Source organism: Lytechinus variegatus, chromosome 6, assembly GCF_018143015.1.
Source record: "Lytechinus variegatus isolate NC3 chromosome 6, Lvar_3.0, whole genome shotgun sequence".
Taxonomy (NCBI): Eukaryota; Metazoa; Echinodermata; class Echinoidea; order Temnopleuroida; family Toxopneustidae; genus Lytechinus; species Lytechinus variegatus.
This window is the reverse complement of record NC_054745.1, coordinates 17846486-17868332: the sequence shown is the minus strand read 5'-3', so window position 1 is coordinate 17868332 and position 21847 is coordinate 17846486. Positions and strand designations below refer to the sequence as shown.

The following is a 21847-nucleotide window of genomic DNA, read 5'->3' as shown; positions in this document are numbered from 1 at the left end:
CATACTCTATGAACATTGTGTGTCTTGTGTGGATGGTACAGATTAAAGACGCGTTCCAGTGGATGTATATTTCTATGAAATGTTTTCATCACGTACAAAATGATTTTTTTCTTGTCTTGTTGATATAAAATGACTCAGCAAGTGTGGAATTACCTGAAGATGAAAGGAAATATTTTTTGCTTACATCTTTCTGATAGGCTACCACCTAAGTCGTAAGAATATTTTATTTGACATTGAAAACATAAATAACCAAGAGTGTGTGACAACTATTTACAAAAGCAGCATCGAAATATTTACAAAGAAACAATATAATCGTTTTTCTAAGGTTTGTATGCTCGCTTAGTCAAGTTCAAGTTCTAGTTTTATTTTTCATTTCCATTATCAACATCATAGGCAAATACAAATCAAACATAAATTATAAATATAAACAAGTACAATTGAAATATGATAACAATGATGACAAATCAATTACAAGTTCAAAAATATTTGTAAAATAGTCTTAACAGAATCTGATATGGAAATGAGTCACATTGTGAATCGTTACCAAAAACTTTTACACGTATGGCTTTCAATTCTAAATTTAATGGAATTATAAATGAAATTGTAGTTAGGTCAAATGAATCAGACGATATGACTATAACATTAATGAACATAAATTGTCAACCAGGTGGTACCTTTCATAAAATAAACGACAACTTAAAACTTGCAATCCGAACTGAGAATATCGGAGTTTGTTGTAACATAGGTCGATCGACGTTTAACATCTTAGTACAAGGCTAATAAGGATATATAAACAATAAAATGAAACAAACGAGATTGTAAACACCAAACAAATATATTTAAGTAAATCTGCAAATATCGTAGGCTTGAAATTAGTAAATCTTTCATTCATACTACCTTACCCAATGACCGGGCCCAATGAATGAAGTAGGAAGCTAAGATTTGATACAGTATGTATCATAATGACAAATCTGCCGCTTATATATTTGTATTTCTATCTTTCATAAAATGGTGTAAACTCAAGCAGAAAATAACTATTTTCACTACGAAATTTCACGCAGTATGTTAGCTATGTATGTATACACGTCATTTACAGGAAAATATTTTTTTGTTTACTTTATTATTTATTGTCTTATATCGTAACCAGTATTAAAAGTTGTACAAACCACTGATTTCCATTATTACTGTTATAATTATTCTTTTCATGTTATACACATTGTTAAGCTACATGTATGCTTGTCCCCCTCTGATAAGCCCTCTGCTTTTTAGGGGCTCACATTTAAAGGTCAAGTCCACCTCAGAAAAATGTTGATTTGAATCAATAGAGAAAAATGAGACAAGCACAATGCTGAAAATTTCATCAAAATCGGATGTAAAATAAGAAAGTTCTGACATTTCAAAGTTTCGCTTATTTTCAACGAAATAGTTTAATGAACGAGGCAGTTACATCCAAATGAGAGAGTCGATGATGTCACTCACTATTTCTTTTGTTTTTTATTGTTTGAATTATACAATATTTCAATTTTTACGAATTTGACGATTAGGACCTCTTTGCCTGAAACACAAAATGTTAAAATAATGGAATCATACGTGTTCAGGGAGGAATGAAACTTCATTTCACATGACAATGACTAGAAAATAACAATATTTCATATTTCATATAATAAAATACAAAAGAAATAGTGAGTGAGTGATGTCATCAACTCTCTCATTTGGATGTAACTGGCTCGTTCATATAACTATTTTGTTGAAAATAAGCGAAACTTTAAAATGTCATAACTTTCTTATTTTACATCCGATTTTGATGAAATTTTCAGTGTTATGCTTGTTGAATTTTTCTCTTTTTATTCAAATCAAGTTTTTGTTGGGGTGGACTTGTTCCTTTAATGGATAGATGCAAAACCTAAACATATATATATGTATGTATATATATATATATATATATATATATATATATATATATACATACACACACACACACATATGAAGGTGGACTAAATTAAATGAATAAATGTTGTCATTTAACATTGTATGTACATATAATTCTCTGCATAATATGAGTTTTCCCATTCGGAAAATATGTCTGTCAAAGATATCAATTTTGGCTCAGAAAATACTATTCAACATCATATTAAACATTATTTATACTTGCAGCTACAAAATAATTCATTCACGACCTTTGCCAACCACAAGCGAATGATTAAATGAAGCTACTTGTTGCCATAACACTTTATAGAATATGTCATGAACATCGACGTATCACGAGCATGAACCCTCTCTGTACACCTACATGGTATTATCTATCATGTTGTAATTGAAATATGTATTTTCTTTAAATTCGAAAGTCAAATATTCCTAAATTCTTGAAGAATGGTTTATGTGCATTTAATGTGAAATATCTATATTACACAGAGTAATACAAACTTAATAGAGTTCCTTAAACCTTACAAGAACAATAACACTTAATTATGACATTACTGTCATGCACATTTTACAAAGTTTAAAAGACGCACCCTGTATGCTTTGATAGTATAGAGTGAGCATAACTTTCAGTTTACTGGAAAAGATCGGCAAATGTGCCCATTAACAGTCTTGAAAATACATACCTGACATGCAGTAACAAAACAAGCTGAATTAAAGTGTTTACAGAACTTTTTTTTCCAGTTCCTACTTTAGAAGACATGGACGATTCGTAGGAAATGATTTGAGCCTATGAGGATCGACTACACTTCAACATGTCTAAGTGTCGTGAAATATGAATTCAGCTTCATTTCTTAACCCAACGGTCTCTAAAGCAAGTTGAAGTTTCTTAACCTGTTCACTAGGTCGGACACGCTTTCTCCAGTCTTGAAGCATCTCTTTAAGACCTGCATTTGAGACAATACTTGCGGAAGAGTCTGCTCTGGAAAGGTACTTGCTGACCATCGACTGGGAGAAACCCAGCTGGTAACCAAGCTCACTTGCATCCTTCATTCCACTGACTAAATCAGTCAACACCTGTATCATGTTGTTCGAAACGAACCTCATTCGGCCTCTTCTGAATGTGGATTAAACAAAGTGCAGTCTGAGCTCAGTCAAGTTAGAGTACACACTTCAAATCACTAATTTCATTAAAAATACTTTAAATTCAAGGTCAATTTTCACTTAATCATCAAAGATCTTGATCTGTTACGTTCAGTTTAACATTTCAAACCAACGCAAAAAGCGAACACGCTGAGAATTGTCAACATATGATATATAGGCACATATGGGACTGTGTTTTTTTTTTTTTGGGGGGGGCGAAATACATATTTAACCAGCAGCAGCAATAACATTCTTAATTTGGCAATTGGTAAGCAATAACGCATTTACTAACAGAAGCATTTTGCACAAAATTATGTTTTGTTTATTGGTGGTTATTTCTTTGCATTTGTGCAAATTTTTTCTCGTAACCACAACTGGAGTTTATTTTTGATCCACACAATCTGCATCGTTATGTAAAAATTTTGAGCAACTATATAATTGAAATACGGACAAGATTCACCATCCGATTTTATTAAGAAAAAAGTAATCATAAAATAAATGGTACAAAATACCATTCCATGATTTCATGGAATATGTTCATACTCTTTTTCATCAACTTGGAATTTTGTAACGAAATTATTTTGCATATATTTTCCATCTAAAAAGAAAGATTAAAAAAAATATGTAGGTGATCATAAAATTACATTTGTGAAATTTCATGTTTTTTTTATTTTGAAGAACAATTTTTTTGCAGAGATATTTATTAAAAAAAGAACAAAACATTCTTAACTGCTAAGAGATGATTCATTGGTCACCCTTTTCCCCAAATTGTCGCATTCTAACTATTTTCTTCTAACAACTTTGTAAAATTCCAACCTCATACGTGTTAAAAGATTTACATTCTCTTACCTTTGTGTTTTTTCGTAATCAGGTTCCACTGTTAAAGAAAAAAAGAAAGCCTACATTTAAGTACTCCACAAGCTTATAAATGCACCATAAAAAATAATTTATCTTAATTGAATGATGTACTCCAAAGTTGATTTCATTATGGATTTTTTTTGTCAAGTCAAGAACATGATGCCTGATACATCATTAGCATTCCTTTTGACGTGATATCATGCAAATAGGAAGGAAATCAATATGATTGTTTCAGTACTCTTATATTTAAAGTGCAATTAGCAAAATTTCTTTTTTCGAATCCCTACATAATACTATATATATATACATTTATATATATATAAATATGTATATATTTATATATACATAAATACATGTATTATACACACACACACACACACACATATATATATATACATATACTATATGAATATATATTAACTATATTAAGTTTAGAAGTCTGACTTTGAGGTTTTAGTAAATATTAATGTGTGATTGATACCAATAAGTAGATCATTTTATTCTCTTTAAAATGATAATCTACATGATATCATTATGGTTCACATGGAGGTGCAGTGCCTTGGTTTCTTGGTTTCGATGGTGTTAATATTTTAAAAAATTAACCGTCTTCATTCACATATGATCTTTTTTCACATACCTTCTTTACGGATATTAACTTCTTGTTCTGCAAGTGTGACCAGGCCTTGCTCAATGGAAACACGAACAATCTTATCATCGGTTGAGGACGGTAGATTGATGTTGATAGTATTACAACCTCCAGATAGTAGGGAACACACATGAACCTTTATGAATAAGGAGATTGACAATGGAATCTAATAATTGACATGAACTGCTTTTAATAAAATGCATTTTTTACAATTTTCATATCTGTTTTATCTTTTTCAATTTTTTTTTTATCTGCATCATTCTTTTAACAAAATGGATTAAGTTTTTTAGAAGATAATGAGAGGAGTGAGCTGTAAATGGGTGATTTTTGGTTTTACTATGGGAACGGTTTTTTGTGTTCCTTTTACCTTATCTCAACATGAAATGACAATATTTTTTGTCTCGGGTCCGAGAAAAAATTTTGCCAGGCCAAAATCCAAAATGGCCGCCAAAACCCCCCAAAATCACAGTTTTGGCCACAACTTCTCTATTTGGTGGTCTTTTTCTTTGGTATTGGTGTCTATTCATATGTTGTTTGGGGGCAGGCAATTTCAATGATTAGCACTTTTAAACCATTATTTGTAGAGTTAAAAGGTAATTATACCTATTTTTTTTAATTTGTATAGCCTTTTTTCAGCCAAATGTACGTTTTATCGCCCTGAAGCTCTTAGATATTAGATGGTACAAGGTCAACAATAGCAAGCAGCTTCATAGAGCTATATTGCTTTTATTCTTCTACTATGGTTTTTACAGATATTTGTGAAATATATCTTATTAAATAAAAAAATGTTAATAATCCATAGGGGCTATACAGTATACAATGTACTTTCACTGTACATACTACACTGCATATATATATATATATATATATATATATATATATATATCCATGCATTGACCACCATGACATATGACAAGGCCTGTATGTAAACTATAGTGTCATACATTAGAAATAAGCTCTTAAGGTTTAAAATAAGATTGTGAATTGTGAATTTGATTGCTTGTCAGCTGATATACATGATGAAACCAGCAACGTTAATTGCACATGAAAATATATCATATACGTACATCACATATCTAGCCATATCTTCTTCATTTGGAGGCTTTTTTTACATGGTTGTGGTGTCTATTAAACTGGCATATGGGGTCAGGTAACTATCATGGTAACGTTAATCAACAGCCAATCAGATCAGAACCAAGGATTCCATGCAAGATACCATTAAGTTAAGTTAACATAATGGTAAATTTCTATGCAATGGGACCCAGAATAGCTACAGTGTAAATGCCATAATGTACGGTTAATTAACTTCTCCGCCCCCCTGAATTAGAATATTTGACAAAACGTATCCTCAGTTTCTGAGACAAAACATATCTTCGATATCTGAGGCATCTAATTCTAAAACTAAAAGCTCATTTCTACAAATGTACATGTATAACACTATAGTTAATACAGGCCTTGTCATGCTGGCCAATGCATTTATGCAGTGCAGTATGTACAGTACATTGTATACTGCATAGCCCCTATGGATAATTAACTTTTTTTTCTATACAATATATTTCACAAATATCCGTAAAACTCATAGTCATGATAGTAGAGGAATAAAAGCGATATAGCTCTATGAATCTGCTTCCTATTGTTGACCTCGTAACCATCCAATATTCAAGAACCCCAGGACGATAAAACCTGCTTTTTGGCTGAAAAAAGGGCTATAAAAATGGAAAATTTAGGGATAATTACTTTTTAACTGTACAAATAATGGTTTAAAGGTACTAATTGGAAAAACAAATTGCCTACCCACAAACACATATGAATAGAAAACCAAAGAAAAAGACACCCAAATAAAGAAGTTGTGGCCAAAACTGATTTTTTTTGGGGGGGAGGGGGTTGATGGCCATTTTGGATTTTGGCCCGGCACACTTTTTTCTCGGACCCGAGAAAAAAATTGTCTTTTCGTGTTGAGATACATTACAAGGAATAAAAAAATGTTCCCATAATGAAATTACAAAATAAAGGATTTTTTACCCATGTATAGCCCACTCTTAATAATAGTGATTACTAACAAGCGATTCTAGGGTGGATAGTAAGAACATTTTCTTAGTAATAATAGATGGGATTTATAAAGCGTCAATTCCACTCTGCAGCAGAGTGTTCTAGGTGCCTATTAAATTTAGGCGCTAAGTGCTTAGTAAAGTTTCTTCAGAGTAATATAGATATAGATGTGCTACCAGAAATCAAAGAGGGGTGACAGAAAAGTTATTCAGATGCTTACAGTTTCCTGGGTCTTCTCTGAGCCAGTTAGACATGAAATCTTGATGTCATCTTCAGCAGATTCCATACTGAATTCGATAACAGTCGTGATTTCATAGAATGGTTCCGACAATCTGCAATTCTGTCCTCTTACACCCTGGAAACAAAAGTTAAAAATCTAGATATTATGTGTGATTAACTGTTCGGATAAAATATATGCATTTTCTTTATCAAGGGAGATGCATTTATTGTATAATCAATAAATAAACGCAACCCTATCACACACACACACACACACGCACCCTCACCCAACCACACACATATATACAGTGCGTCCCAAAAAAAACGAAACCGAGATTAAGCGATGAGTTATCATAACTTAATCACAAATACAATAGATAGACAAATGGCCTACAATTGTAAAGGTTAGAATCTCCTCTTTCATATGAAATTACTAAGAATTTTTCTCATTCACACATGAATTAGCAATAACAATTCGAAGGTTGGATACCAAAAAGTCATTTGGCGGGCTGTATCTGGGTTTCAAAAAGAAAACCACATTGTTAAAATGTTCAATATCTGCTCTTTAATTTGATACCTCAATTACAGAAAATGATCGAGAAATAAAGTTCCGGTTATTTGAAATAAGGCTTGAATTTCAATAATTTCATAAAATGAACAGGTTCTACAGGCAAGGGTTAAAACTCACTTGACACTTCGTTTTGTTGACGATCAGTCATGTATTAAAGAGAAATTCCAGTAGTTGCAGTAAACACTAATTTCATGAGAAAGTCTGTAAAACAAAGCTTAATTGTCAGTATATCATCGAGGATCTAGATCTGGTACAGTAACATAAACTGTACTTTGTGAAATCTTGAAATCCACGCTGAAAAATGCTCAGACTGAAGATCCCCAACGCAGATAAGCGCACGTGGGACAGTGTATAATTATTGCTTCGAGTGTCGGGCCCGACGCTCTACCCGAATCCTGTGCTTATTTGCTGATTTCTCAGCAATTACATAATTTCTTCCAGAACCCTTTGGCACATAAGTTTTATTTATACAAACAGACACTTTGGTGGTCATTTCAGTGGATTGTGTACGAACTCATTTTGATATCGTTACCAAAACTAGCATTTACCTTTAACCATACATGTAGCTTCTGTGGGAAACCGGCGAAACGCATTTATTTATTTCATTAATAATGAAATGAATAAACGCGTTTCGAAGGAACATAACTTTTTTATATACTTCTTGACTTTTTTGTGATTAACGTATCAAACAAAAGAGCAGACACTAAACTTTTTAGGCATGTGATTTTCTTTTTGAAACCCAGATACAGCCCGCCAAATGAGTTTTTGGTATCCTTTGTTCAAATTGTTTCCTCACTCATGCGTGAATTAGGAATAATCTAAGTAATATCAGATGAAAGAGGAGATTCTAAGCTTTAAATTGGTAGGTCATTTGTCTATTGTATTTGTGATTAAGTTATGATAAATCATCGCTTAATCTCGGTTTCGTTTTTTTCTGGGACGCACTGTATATATTACTGCTACACGCGATCAAATTTGCATGTACTTGAGAGCATCTCTTAGAGATGCGACAAGTTCTGCTTTTATTATGTTTAAAACATGTAAAAGGTCAGATTTTGCTATCGTGTAATTATTTTTCATGCATTGAATGCAATTCTTGATAATCAATTTAGGGTCTGTACATACTGTAGTGTTGCAAGGATGTGCTATGCAGATTCGCAGAGTGGGGTGTGAGGAGTTGCTGATGAAAAGAGGCTGTGATACTTCACAAATGAATTGAACTCCATGGATGTCGTTTGAAGACAAAGCGAAGTATTGAAGATGACGTGTTGAGAATGTAACCCTGTCTTCTGAAATCTCAAAATCTCTTGTCGAGTAAGGAAACAAAGTCCTGTATCCATATTCTCCTAGAATATGCAACGATAGACGAGAAAAATACTTTCATGTTAAAGCCAGTTTATCGTGTTGACAGCCATGTTAAGTAATAAAAATGACTTATGTTATTGACCTTATATACATTATACACGTTACCTTGCTATACATTCAACCATACCATAAAGCATCACTACATTCGTATGTTTTATTTCTGGGGTACAAAAGAAAAGCAAAAATGCGACTGAATATGAATTTGAAAAGTTACACATCGACTCCCCAAATTTGACATCACACAATACAACCCATTCCGATTACAAAAAAAGTATACTATATAAACATTACCTGGTCCTATTTTGCTATATAGCTTCACACACAAGTCTTGCTTCTTCTCCTGGTATTGATCTGGATCAATGCAGTGTGGAAGCGCTATAGTTGCAGATTTTAGAAGATCATGGTTGGAGGAACATCGGATGGTCGGTGTTACAAGAACCTCCCCAGGATCCAAGGGAAACTTTGACGAACTTCCTTTTAGGATAGTGAGAGTAACGACTGATCTCATTCCTTTGGGGATTGCTCCTGATGGAATAGATACCCGGATATCAGGTTCGTCTAGCTTCAGGTCTCCACCATCATGATCAATGATGCCATGTGTGAGATGATCCAAGAAACCTGGGTGGCTTGGTATTGCTGTTATTGTGAAGTACAACATGTTGGGTCAGCAAGCAGATGTGCATATATATTTCAAGAGCCGAGTTTTCAATGTGTTACATTTGATTATTAAAACTAAAAATAGCGTGATTGAGATAAAATGAGACATCAATCCATATGCTATCTCCTAATTGAATTACAATAGTCCAATAATTACATGTGGCACTTTTCCTAACCTTAAAATGTCCATTCAAGAAATAAACCTGCGCAATCTTCCAAATGTTCAACTTGATGTTGATGGTACACTCATTAGACCATCAGAAAAAATACGAAATCTTGGTGTCATATTTGATTTCCGCATGTCAATGTCGTACCATATCTCTCATATCTGTAGCACAGTCACTTTTTATTTAAGGAAAATTTCTAGAATCAGAAGGTTTATTGACCAGTCTGCCTGTCACAATGCTGTTCGTTCATTGGTTCTGTCTCTAGAGCTCTTAGATCGGCCAATGATCACCTTCGCCTCACATATTCATTAACTCGTACATTAGCTGGTGACAGAACTTTTACGGTGTCGGCTTCAAAATCCTGGAACGACCTGCCACTAAATTACACAGTCTCCATCATTAGCAATCTTCAAAAAGTCATTAAAAACTCATCTCTTTCATACTTTGTAGTTTTTAAAATATCACATCTTATTAATTCATTGTAAGCGCTTTGGGCCTAATGGGAAAAGCGCAGTACAAATAATAATGATAATGAAGACACATGTTGCATTTGATTTTGACATGTTCGAATTTTATAGTTGAGTGCGCTGGTATGAATAACGAACAAAAAATGTTGTACGTCTTTGCTACAAGGAGCATACACATGATTCTTAAAGTACACTTTTGACTAATATTTTTGTCCCTTGACTGCTTAAGCCTACCTCTGGCTATGTGTACTGCAGCATCGTTGAAATTAAAAGCTTGGACCACTTCAAGCAACCTCAGCCTCGTTCCTCCTTGTTTGACCCATCTCTGAAGCATTTGTAGTACCACCCGTCGTATCGATGCAGGTTCAAAGGTCAAAGATGAAGCCATCACCTGAAGAATTTCAGAAGCTGGCAGATCCAACCTTTGAGAGAGGTCGATGAGGTCTGGAGTAGTCCGAATTTTGGCACAGATTTCACCAATACCTGTTTTATAGGGAACATAATGACATTGTAGGTTCATAGTGAATGACGACTTCTGTTTCCATTTTGCCGAAACACACAGTTTTAAAATTACATTTAAGAAATACATATAGTTTTCTATTCCATCCAACTTTCTACAAAACGTGTTAAAAGCAATACCAAAAGCGAGTTCAATAAAATTCAAGCTGTGATCATACCTGTTTGGGCATCTTCGATGTTGTATCCTTGAAGAAGCGTAGACACCTTCTCTTCCTTTTCCTGTCTTCCAAGACGTCTACACCATTGATGAAGGAGTTGCCATGCTAGTCTCTCCATTAATGCAGGGTCACGAGGAGCAATGAGAACTATGATGTCATTAACGTCCAAACGAAGAGCTTTGGCTAGTTCTAAGGCCCACGTGACGTTCGCCACCGGACGAACGACTGTACACAGTTCTGAATTACTAGGTGAACCTCCATGCCCGTCGATGTCGACAATAGTTTCATCTTTGTCTACGATATAATAATATATGGTTTGGTGAATGTTATTAGAAATTTCAATAAAGATTTGCCAGTACTATATCGATACAACGTGGTGCAATTTTTGTCTCTCAGTTTTCGTTCTATCGAAAATGCGTCTGATACTTACATACCTTTTGATTCGTTACTATGACTTTTTTCCTCTTTTTTGTTATATTACCACCCCCCCCCCCTCTCTCTCTCTCTCCATCTCCCTTGATCCACACCCTCGCTTATTATTCATTCCTACCTGACTCTGAGTATTCGATGATCTTCCAGTCTTCATTCTCTTCATCTTCATCCTCTTCTGTTTCTTGAGGTGATGGGTCAGAATTGACATCCGGGTCAAGAGGAGTCACGTCATCACTATTCGCATCATCTGCATGATATGATTTAGAGCCAGAGGGTTTTGTTGCATCAAATAAAAAGCTTACCTGATAATAACCATTGAAAACTCACCATTTGTACCGTAAATGGGTAATAGTTCGGTGTGTTTAACTGCACAACCCCTCCCATTAAGTTTCAAATTTTCATCCAATGTGCAGGTAATATAATTTTTTATAACCCTGATTTTTGACGAGGCCAATTTCGATCAATTAAACCTTTTTGGTCAAGACTTCCTGTCGACGAGAACGAAATATATGAAAAGTTAACAACAAAATTAAAGCCCAAACCAACCTTCAAAGTTTTTTACCAGCTTGCCTTTCAATTATGATGCGTGTTATTATAAGCAACAATTAAATAGTATGAATTGGGATGCTATATTATTAAATTATGCTGTAAAAAGGGATCTTGTAAATGAATCTTTTGATTTAAAAAAATCTAGTTTAGCTGTCGATTTCAGTTCGCTAATGTATTAAAATGCGTTACTGAATTGAAATCGACTTCTGAACTAGAACTTGCCGCCACATTTATCGTTTTGTGTGCATTTCCTTTTCGTTAAATAATTTCAAATACCATTCATGTCCGTCACGTTTGAAGCCTCATTTAAAGATTCCCAGACCATCTTCAGTTTTTCATCCGGTTTATCTGATGATATTTGAGATGCTTTCCACATCGAGAGCATTTGGATATTAGCATCCTTCCTATTGTACAAGGAACGATGCTCGATGTGATGTAACTCTATGTCATCAAATCCCAGTTGCTTGCCAATCTCATAGAATTTCTCTTTGTTAATGTGACGGGAAAATTGTATTAGCGTGCAGTCCGAAATCTCTCTGTATCATTGGATTGAAATCATGAAATTCACTATCAGTAATTGTTACCATCATGACATACATTAAATTAAAATAAACAAAATATTAAGAAATGTGACAAGTTTGCGTATTGTAATTTAAATAACAAATTAAAGTTTTAACTAATTTACAATAATCTTTAGTGTTTTTAGTAGAGCAGAATGTCACAGATATCATTTTTGAAGTTTCTGTTTTTTTCATTTGGCTATAATAAAACGCACTGCATACTAAAGAAACTTACTCAGTTGGGTCAATATCTTGATGGACGTAGCCAAATCCGAGATGAGAGCAATGTTAAGAGAAGAGAAAAATAAATTTATGAAAGAAAAATTACTGATAAACTTCATTATTAGTACGCTGCCTAGATGTTAGCAAGTATGCCGTTCCTCCTACAAACCTATACGATCTTAAGATGCAAACGAGATGAAGAATTTTGGCATGTAATTATACTAAAGTTACAAAGAGTTAAAAATTGCCCAAAACCCGTACTGTCAATTTTTAACAATATTTTACAAACAAAAAGCAGTTACACCATGAATCTAGAAGCATTTTTTTCTGAAACTAGTTAAAAAAATAATTACCCCTTCACGGAAGATGGAAAACTAGACTAAATCCATAGTTTAATCCACAAGCGAAAATAAAGGATAACGCTACTTAATTTGCATGTTATTATCAACTATTTGTTTGTGATAGTGGGAAAATAAATTAATGCTTGCAAAATATATGTACTGTTACTGTAAGAAATTGTCAAATATCCGTACTCTCCATTTTATAGCAATATTTCCGATTTCTTACAAACGAAGATGCAATTACATCATGCAGCTGGGAGTATTTATTCTGAAACAAGTAACACAAATAATTCTTATCGATCTCTTTAGGTTAGGTACGACAGGCATTATAAAAACCAAAACTGAAACCAAAGTAAAATCAACAAACACTAACTCAAACCTGGGAAGGTTGTATCATTTGAAGATGAGTTGAATGATTCTATAATTGTGATGAGAGTATTCTTCGCTGCTTGGGTAGATGCTTGTCTCCCTCTCCATGCCAGTAGCATGTCAAAGGTAGCTTGCTGCCTATCTCTGAATCTCCTATACTCTACCCGATCCAAATCAGCTATGGTGAAACCAAGAGCTATGCCCAAATCATAGAACTGATTTACGTCCATTGTCTGGGCTATTGTTAGGACGTCTACGTCCGATTGTAGGTCACTGTTCTTTACTTCTTCTAGTGTCCTAGAAGATGGATTAAAATAAAAGGCATGGCTGAAATATCAAAGAACTGCTATTCAATATTAATAAATCTAAATTACTCCATTTTAAAACCGTTTTCCTTTGTATATCGCATATACAAATGGCGTGGCAATGTAATTTCAAAAGCCTTCGTCGAAACGTTGCCGATATGCGAACCTGACTGAAAGTTCACGATCATAATTATTATTGATGTCTTCATTATTCTATCGATTTAACAAACATATTACCTGAAATGAAATAAATTTTTATTTTGTTTTCTAAACAAATATTTCGAGCTTCCTCGAAAAAGAAAACATGTTAACCGATGGAAACTTACCTAGTGATGTCTGTCTGTTCGGAGGGAAATTGGCACACAGGTTCATCTATTACAGAAAGAAAATGGAGAGAGAATTGGACATTAAATGAACATTCCTCTGTGTCTTCTGTGTACAACAATAATACTTCTCCTCTTATTTCATAATTCAAAAAATTACCTTCAGCAATAACAGATCATATAAAGTATGCTTATGCTGTCAGCGATAGTGTCAAAGGATGTATATGTACACCTTGTTATGATAAATGGTTTAATACCGTTCATTTAGTTCATGGAGCTGAATGACATCATGGACATGGTGGGTAATTCTTGAATCCATACCCTTATCCAAGTCTTTGGTGATTAAAACAAGAAACAACATTTCATCATTGAATTATCAAATATGAAATTCTACCTGTATATCTGATGACAAAGGCAATAGATCGTGATATCCCAAGCTTCCCAGCCTGTGTAATCGTTATGGTAATCACTGCGAAGTTTAGATCGTCTTCACTGGGTGGAACGTATATCGATATACACTGGCTTATCTTGGCTAGAAGGTCCTTAAGAGAAACGATCTGTTGGGAAAAAAATACAGCAGCAGAATAGAAATGCATAAACCACCAAAAGGTTGTGCCGTTTGGGCAGAGAGTAAAAATAATTTACTAACGTATGCTTACTCTCCACGGAGCCAGGAATTCCTTCCCATTCATGTACATGTACCGCCCAAAAAACAGAAACTTTCGCCCCCGAGATTTTTACCTTCTAAAAACACTAAACCTAAACCTTATAAGTGGGATATAACTTCATTTCCTACGCTATCGATTTCATTTTTAAACAAGAATTCATTTAAAAAACGAGAAAAATATTATGAAAAGAGGGGGGGGGGGGAACTTGACGCTGCCATCTTGTTTCTCATTGTTCTTGGCTAACGTTACGGACGCATGCGTCCGTAACGTTATTTTAATGAATTCTTGTTTGAACATGAAATGTTTTACTTTTACTTAGAGGTAAATACATGTATCATTCATTATATATGCCTCAATTTATTTTGTCTGTATAATTTCATTGTAAATATTTCTCCACATTACTTTGTTCTGTTGAAAATGAAATAAATTGAAATCGATAACGTAGAAATGTCGGAAATAAAGTTGCATCCCATTTGAATGATTTAGGGCCAGATCTTTTAAAATGAAAGTAGAAATCTCGGGGGCGAAAGTTTCTGGTTTTCTGGCGGTACGTGCAGATGAATTGAAACGAATCCCTGGCTCCGTGGAAAGTAAGCATACGTTAGTAAATGATTTCTACTCTCTAGGAGTCCCCCTGGCAATTAAGGGATACTTAGAATAGGTTAGGACGGGGGTGTGCGGCTGAAGGTTCAAAACCCATACCCATATTTACGGGTCATTTTAGCTAAAAGGGTACCCATTATAAGGGATTTATTAAAATTTGACAAGCAAAAAAAATAAAATAAAAGAAGTTATCACCCCAATCTGGAGGAGAATATGGACCAATGTTTAAGGCCAGTATCTAAAAATTGGGGACATGGACCAATATTCAAGGCCAGTATCTAAAAATTGGGGAAATGTTTAGGGAATTTCCAGCATAAAACCATACCGCATGTTTAGGGATTTTTTTTCCAAAAAGCGACCCATCCTAGCGACACATCCCCGTATTCCTTATTTTGTGAGTACTTTAAATCGCTTTGGGATTAGTTTCATGCTAACAAGGAGCCTGATTGCTAAGAGCACCTTATTTGTTTTACGATTATCAAATAATTTCTGAAGCTTAATTACCTGGCTCTCAATTTCTCCTCCTTCACGATGGCACGTGATTGTGACGTCACCAGCCTTTGTTTCAACATTGAAAGGGACCGAGCGATGACATCTGTGGTAAGATTGTTGTCTCGACTCCTCTTGTGTTGTCTACAAAGATGATTACGATTGTATTTTATTTCAATTATTGAAAAATGAGATAAAATATCAAAATCCATGTTTAATCATTTTAAATAGAAATCTGAAGCAGAAATACTCCAAAGACTAATTTTGCCTGCCAAATTGTTCTTCGGCGCGGCAGCGCTTTATATTTGTCTGACGCGGCCGGAGTTTCAACTCCCGACGTGTGGCCGGTTGTGAATCGGACGCTCTCCTGAGCCAAAAGTTTGAAAAGATTGATATTATATATTAATGTTATTACCAACATGCAGTAAACAGAGGTGAAAAGCTACTTTACTTCATTTACTTGTAAAAAACATATCCTAGTTTTTATTTACAACCGTGCTGATATCTTTAAGCAGAATTATCTATAATAAGAGACATAGTGATTATGACAGGATAATTGTATAAAAAATGATTATAATAACAATATAGTAATTATAATATAAATAATAGTGAAATGGTTCAGAGCGTTTTAAATCATCACGTCAACCAATAGCATTCAAGTAATTTTGTTCTACCCGCAAACATTCACCTCATATGGCTGGAGGGTGGAAATTCATCAATCAACAATTTCTCAAATGATAAAGGTCTTCGGGTTTTCAGAGCTGTTTTTATTTAGCGAATGAGTGATAATTCTAAACTTATATGGAGCGACGATGTTTATTACTGACCGCTTCGTTTCCAGGTAGGTCGTTACACAACTGAAGATTAACTGCAAGCTCTTGTCCTCTTTCGATCCTGTCTGGGACGTATGGAGTACAAATAAGTCGCTGTCGAATCACCTGTTTTTCGAGTGGAATCAGAACCCACCACTCTGCACAGTGGCCAATGTACAGCTCAAGATGTCTTTCGTAAAGTCTGCAGTATGGTGGTGTGTCTGGTGAGCTGGAAGATTGCTTCCTTAGAGTTTTTGGTAGATCTTATTTGACCAATGCCGAAAAGAGAAAAAATCAAGGAATGCTCTGTATCACGACTTTCAGAAAGCCATAATGGTTATAAAGTGTATAATTATCAGGAATGGTATTATTAGGGACATAATTACCTGCTGAAGGAATTAGTTGATATATTGAATGATGACAATGCGGTGTTGATTTTTTTTACATATAACAAACACGTGTACACGTTGGTATCAATAATGCACAAAGCATTTTCATTCATTCAAAGCAAGATAAAAGAGAAATGCAGAGAAATACGCCTGTGTCAATTAAGGGCCGTGCCGGGAATCGAACTCCGGACTTTCAATGTGTAGTCGGGCGGCTTATATAGACCACTCGGCCACGGCACCACGCCGTTAATAGTGAGAATGATTACGATCGATGCCACTTGTGATAAATGATTGTAATGATGATCTTAAAAATGTCAAATTTGATATTTTGGTATACATATAGGGTAACATCAAAGTCATTTTAAGAAAAAAAAAAAGCCTCTTTTTACTGTTACCAATAATACGTTAATTGTTTTACTTCAATATCAATCTTCATAATACTTACCCTTGAATGAGTCCCATACACGACAAACGATGTCTGGTTTCACTTGCTCTGGATTGACGACCAAAAAAGAGTGTGGTATAGTGATCTTAACAGGTTGGTTGAAGATCAAGGGTTGAGGGTCACACTTGATCCCATAGCAGGCCATTGATTCACCTTCAGTGATATCTACACAGGTATTTTCTCTACAGATGGTTAGGGTGATCTGACAAGAAACATCAGGTGGAACCGCTCCAGGAGGAAGGTACATTGATATTCCATGGTCTTCTAGATTGATTTCTTGACTGGAATTTCTGATGACTTTGACAGTGGCAACGTTAGAGTTCGATGGCCGATCTGTGATATATGCACGAATACAAGGTGAACAAAAAAGTCACGGTACACAAAATGTAGAGGAACAAACCTGTATTTCAGCCAATGAAATTGAATAATAAACAATTTTACAATGCATACAAGCCTATCAAAAGTTAACTAAGCCTTGTGTTGTGATCTCGGTTATTCAAATTCAGTTAAAACTTGTTTATTTTTAGATTAAAGAATCAATCGAGGCATAAAGACGAATGACAAACGTTTTAACATCAATAAGGCATAGCATATTGTACAGTAAAACCCAACACAAAAGCAACGATTATCACAAAGCATAAGATGAACGATTACAGAACATTGACCATACGACACGACGTCATCGACCACAATCAAAGAAAATAGCATTTAAAAATCCGCTAATATATAAACGACAAAGTTTTAAAATCAATAGTCAGATACATGAATTATGCAAAAAATCAATATTTAAATCAGAACATTGATTTCCAGATCGTAAGAAAGTATTAAGAATGGGAATGAATAGGAATGAGAGACAGAAGGCGGAGTTGATAGGAATATGGGGAAAAGATAAAGGAAATGCATTGAGAGATTTGATATGAATTACAAAGAGGTAAAGAATTATGATGAATGTATAGGAAGAATTATGAGAGCGAGAAGGATAAGAACGAAAAGAGAAGAAGTGGAAGGGTACGAAGAATAAAAGGTGGAAGAACAATACCATAATAAGCGAGAGGAAAAGAGAGCTATAATGGGAAAAAAATAAATGCAAAATGAATATACATAATTAGTTTGAGTAAAACAGCAACCCTCTTGTTCCTAAAGTAGACAAATGGAATGTTTTTCCATGAACGATCAGTCGGTCAACAAGATATATATTAACGTGCAGTCATCTGCGACGAATTCAGTGACGATTTCTTTTTTCATATTTCAGGGATGCTCTTACCTCTAGTAGACTGTACACCATCCAAGGAAGGTGATCTGCAGTAAGCAATTAATGCAAAATCATTCAACTTCTAATGTCTTGAATTATATTTACTACATAAACTGCATTAAAATCATTTAGAACATTAAAAAAAACCGTTACTTTTCGTTGGACTTCTGATAATAATACATCAGTGAAAATTATTCACATATTATGTGCCATGTTTAATTGCAAACTATGTTTTTTTAAAGCTACACGAACTAATTAAACCTCTGGAATATTGAAAGAACAATTCCATCCCAACAGAAAATTGGTTTGAATGATAAGATAAACTCCATACTACCATAACACTGAATAATTAATCAAAATGGGTTTGAAATAAGGTTTTATCTATTAAAGTTTCGCTCCATTAAAAAAATAACATTTGTGCAATATGCACATTCTGGTCGGTATGCAAAAGAGGGGACTGATGATGTCACCCACTTGCTATTTCCTCTGTATTTCATTATATAAAATATTCTAGATTTTCTCGTCATTCTCATGTGAAGCAAGGTTTCATTCCACCCTGAGCGTGTGGTATTACCATTGCTTTAACGATTTTATGGTTTAGTCAAGATGGTCCTCTTTGTTAAATCTGTAAAATTGAAATATTACACATTTCAAACAATAGAAATATAAAAGGAAGCGTTAGAAACATCATCGACTCTTTCATTCACATGTCACTGATTTGTGCATGTAGATTTTTTTTAATGAAAAATAAGCAAAACTTAAAAATATAATATAATTTTACATTCCATTGTGATGAAATTTCCAATGTTGTGCTTGTTTGATTTTCCTCTGATTTGTTTTTTTCTGGAGTGGACTTGATCTTTGAATTGAAAATACATGTATATCAGAATCCGTTTGTACCGGAAATTTAGTTCAAAGAAAGTAATTGTTCACCTTGCCAATATCATCTGTCTGATCATTTCATCATTTGCATAGTGGATTGGTAGGCAACCTGCTTCATCCTTGATATCAATCCTGGCTCTATTTTCTAAGAGATAGAACACCAATGCCTTTTCAGGAGATAACCTGCCATTGTAGTATTCTTCGGATACCTGCAAAGGATAATTAACTTATTTTATGGGATAATTATATATACAACATTCAAATTCCCCGTCCTTGTTTTGTTATTTAAGTACAAATTATAGTATTTAAACCTTATTAGTCCATAAAGTGTTTGATGTCATGAAGATATTTGAAAGGCTCAACGATAAAAAAAAATTATGGTATGGATCAAATATTAGCTTTCTCACAAATTAGACAAAGTGAATATAGTCTTATATGATTTTTCATCTTAATTGAATGTTATGCATCGGATTGCAATTAGCAGTGGATGCCGAAAATGCCATGATGATCAGTTGACTTAAATGTTTTAAAATGCAAGTGTACACTGGAAACTGAGGCAAAGGTCTTTTCCAAGACTAACCTTTCTGAGTGTTTCGGTGTCTTCAACATTCCTTTTCTTTTGGTAGCATAATTTGATAGCTTTATGAAGACATGTCTGACCGTCATTAGACTGTGCATTGATATCAGATCCTTTAGCAATGAGCTTTTCAATGATGGATGTATGTCCGTGTATTACAGCAAGATGGATGGCTGCTGAATCATTCTGGATTGATAGAATCAAAATAATAAACGTAAAAGGAAAATTAGCATGCCTGTAAATGGTATTTAGAAGCAGCATCAGTAAAATCTTTGTCGTATATAAGATAGTATTAAACTTACATTTTGAACTCTATATGGATGATAATCAATGAACTTTGTTTTCCTTCAAGAGTTTTACTGCTTTTGATATATTTAATCAGCTGAGGGACATGCATGTATGCAGGTATTAAATGAATTGCTAATAAAGTTTAAAGCCAGGCCCCGGGGGGCCAGGCTTTTAAAGAGAGTAGAAGAATGATTAAACTTTTTTTTCAAATCTATATCAGTACTTTTGTTAAAATTTCCATGGGCGGTAATCTCAAAATCGTGTTAATTGTGGTGTGTTTGCGCTAACACGGTTTTCAGAATACCGCCCGAGAGCGTATGCATGACCTACCTTAGCATTCAACTGGTCGATAAGCAGAGCAGCAATGTCTCTGCGCCCAACGGTTAACGATTGATGTAAGGGTGTTTGGCCGCGATTGTCTTCTGTGTCACTTCGTGCTCCACTTGTAAGCAGGAATTTAACAACGTCAATGTAACCATGCTGAACGGCGATGTGTAATGCTGTTCTCCCTTCATTGTCTGCTTTATTCACCTCTACAGGGTCACCCTTAAGGAGCAATGCGTGTTGATCTTCTGCGTTTCGATTCACCTCACCTGTAACACTGAGCAGAAATTTGATGACGTCTATATTACCGTTCCAAGCAGCACGGTGTAATTCAGTCCAACCACCATTATCCTCCTTATTAACCTCAGCTCCCTTACTGATCAGATATTTGATGACGTCAATATGACTGTTCGAAGTAGCATGGTGTAATGCAGTCCAACCACGATTACCCTCCTTATTGACCTCAGCTCCCTCACTGATCAGATATTTGATGACGTCAATATGACCATTCTCAGCAGCACGGTGTAATGCAGTCCAACCATCATTATCCTCCTTATTGACCTCAGCTCTCTCACTGATCAGATATTTGATGACCTCAATATGACCATTGGACGCAGCACCTTGTAATGCAGTCCAACCATCATTACCCTCCTTATTGACCTCAGCTCCCTCACTGATCAGATATTTGATGACCTCAATATGACCATTCTCAGCAGTACAGTGTAATGCAGTCCTACCACAATTATCCTCCTTATCGACCTCAGCTCCCTCACTGATCAGATATTTGATGACCTCTAAATGACCTCTCTCAGCAGCATGGTGTAATGCAGTCCTACCATGATTATCCTCCTTATTAACCTCAGCTCCCTCACTGATCAGATATTTGATGACATCAGTATTACCATTCTCAGCAGCATGGTGTAATGCAGTCCAACCAATGTTACCCTCCTTATTGACCTCAGCTCCCTCACTCATCAGATATTTGATGACCTCAATATGACCATTCTCAGCAGTACAGTGTAATGCAGTCCCACCATAATTACCCTCCTTATTGACCTCAGCTCCCTCACTGATCAGATATTTGATGACATCAATATTACCATTCTCAGCAGCATGGTGTAATGCAGTCCAACCACGATTATCCTCCTTGTTGACCTCAGCTCCCTCACTGATCAGATATTTGATGACCTCTAAATGACCTCTCTCAGCAGCACGGTGTAATGCAGTCCTACCATGATTATCCTCCTTATTAACCTCAGCTCCCTCACTGATCAGATT

At 34.8% G+C, this 21847-nt stretch overlaps 1 protein-coding gene and 1 long non-coding RNA gene across 2 annotated transcripts; both read right to left on the bottom strand.

The window, feature by feature from the left end:
- Positions 1-2025: 2025 nt before the first annotated feature.
- On the bottom strand, positions 2026-19558 carry LOC121417114. Its single transcript, XM_041610700.1, has 19 exons — positions 19432-19558; positions 18511-18545; positions 17247-17579; positions 16428-16675; positions 15616-15744; positions 14235-14397; positions 13844-13889; positions 13223-13509; positions 12516-12531; positions 11997-12256; positions 11290-11418; positions 10740-11033; positions 10297-10545; positions 9063-9407; positions 8532-8752; positions 6837-6971; positions 4559-4703; positions 3913-3940; positions 2026-3037 (listed from the first exon to the last, which is right to left on the bottom strand). Exons 1-19 carry the CDS (start codon positions 19455-19457, stop codon positions 2740-2742), a joined length of 3387 nt encoding a protein of 1128 aa, XP_041466634.1. The 5' UTR covers positions 19458-19558; the 3' UTR covers positions 2026-2739.
- A 13-nt stretch (positions 19559-19571) lies between these two features.
- On the bottom strand, positions 19572-20886 carry LOC121417115. The gene is made up of 3 exons (XR_005970312.1): positions 20576-20886; positions 19961-20143; positions 19572-19589 (listed from the first exon to the last, which is right to left on the bottom strand). It is a non-coding gene; the product is annotated as an uncharacterized LOC121417115 (long non-coding RNA).
- Between the last annotated feature and the right edge of the window lie 961 nt (positions 20887-21847).

What these genes read in the sequence shown, in the direction of transcription:
- LOC121417114 (XM_041610700.1), bottom strand. Translation starts at nt 19,457, where the DNA reads ATGATCAGACAGATGATATTGGCAAG. An exon ending in AAACGTGACGGACATGAATG is followed by an intron (nt 11,419 to 11,996) that starts GTATTTGAAATT and finishes CATATCATGCAG; the next exon opens with ATGATGCGAATAGTGATGAC. An exon ending in CATCGAATACTCAGAGTCAG is followed by an intron (nt 11,034 to 11,289) that starts GTAGGAATGAAT and finishes ATTATATCGTAG; the next exon opens with ACAAAGATGAAACTATTGTC.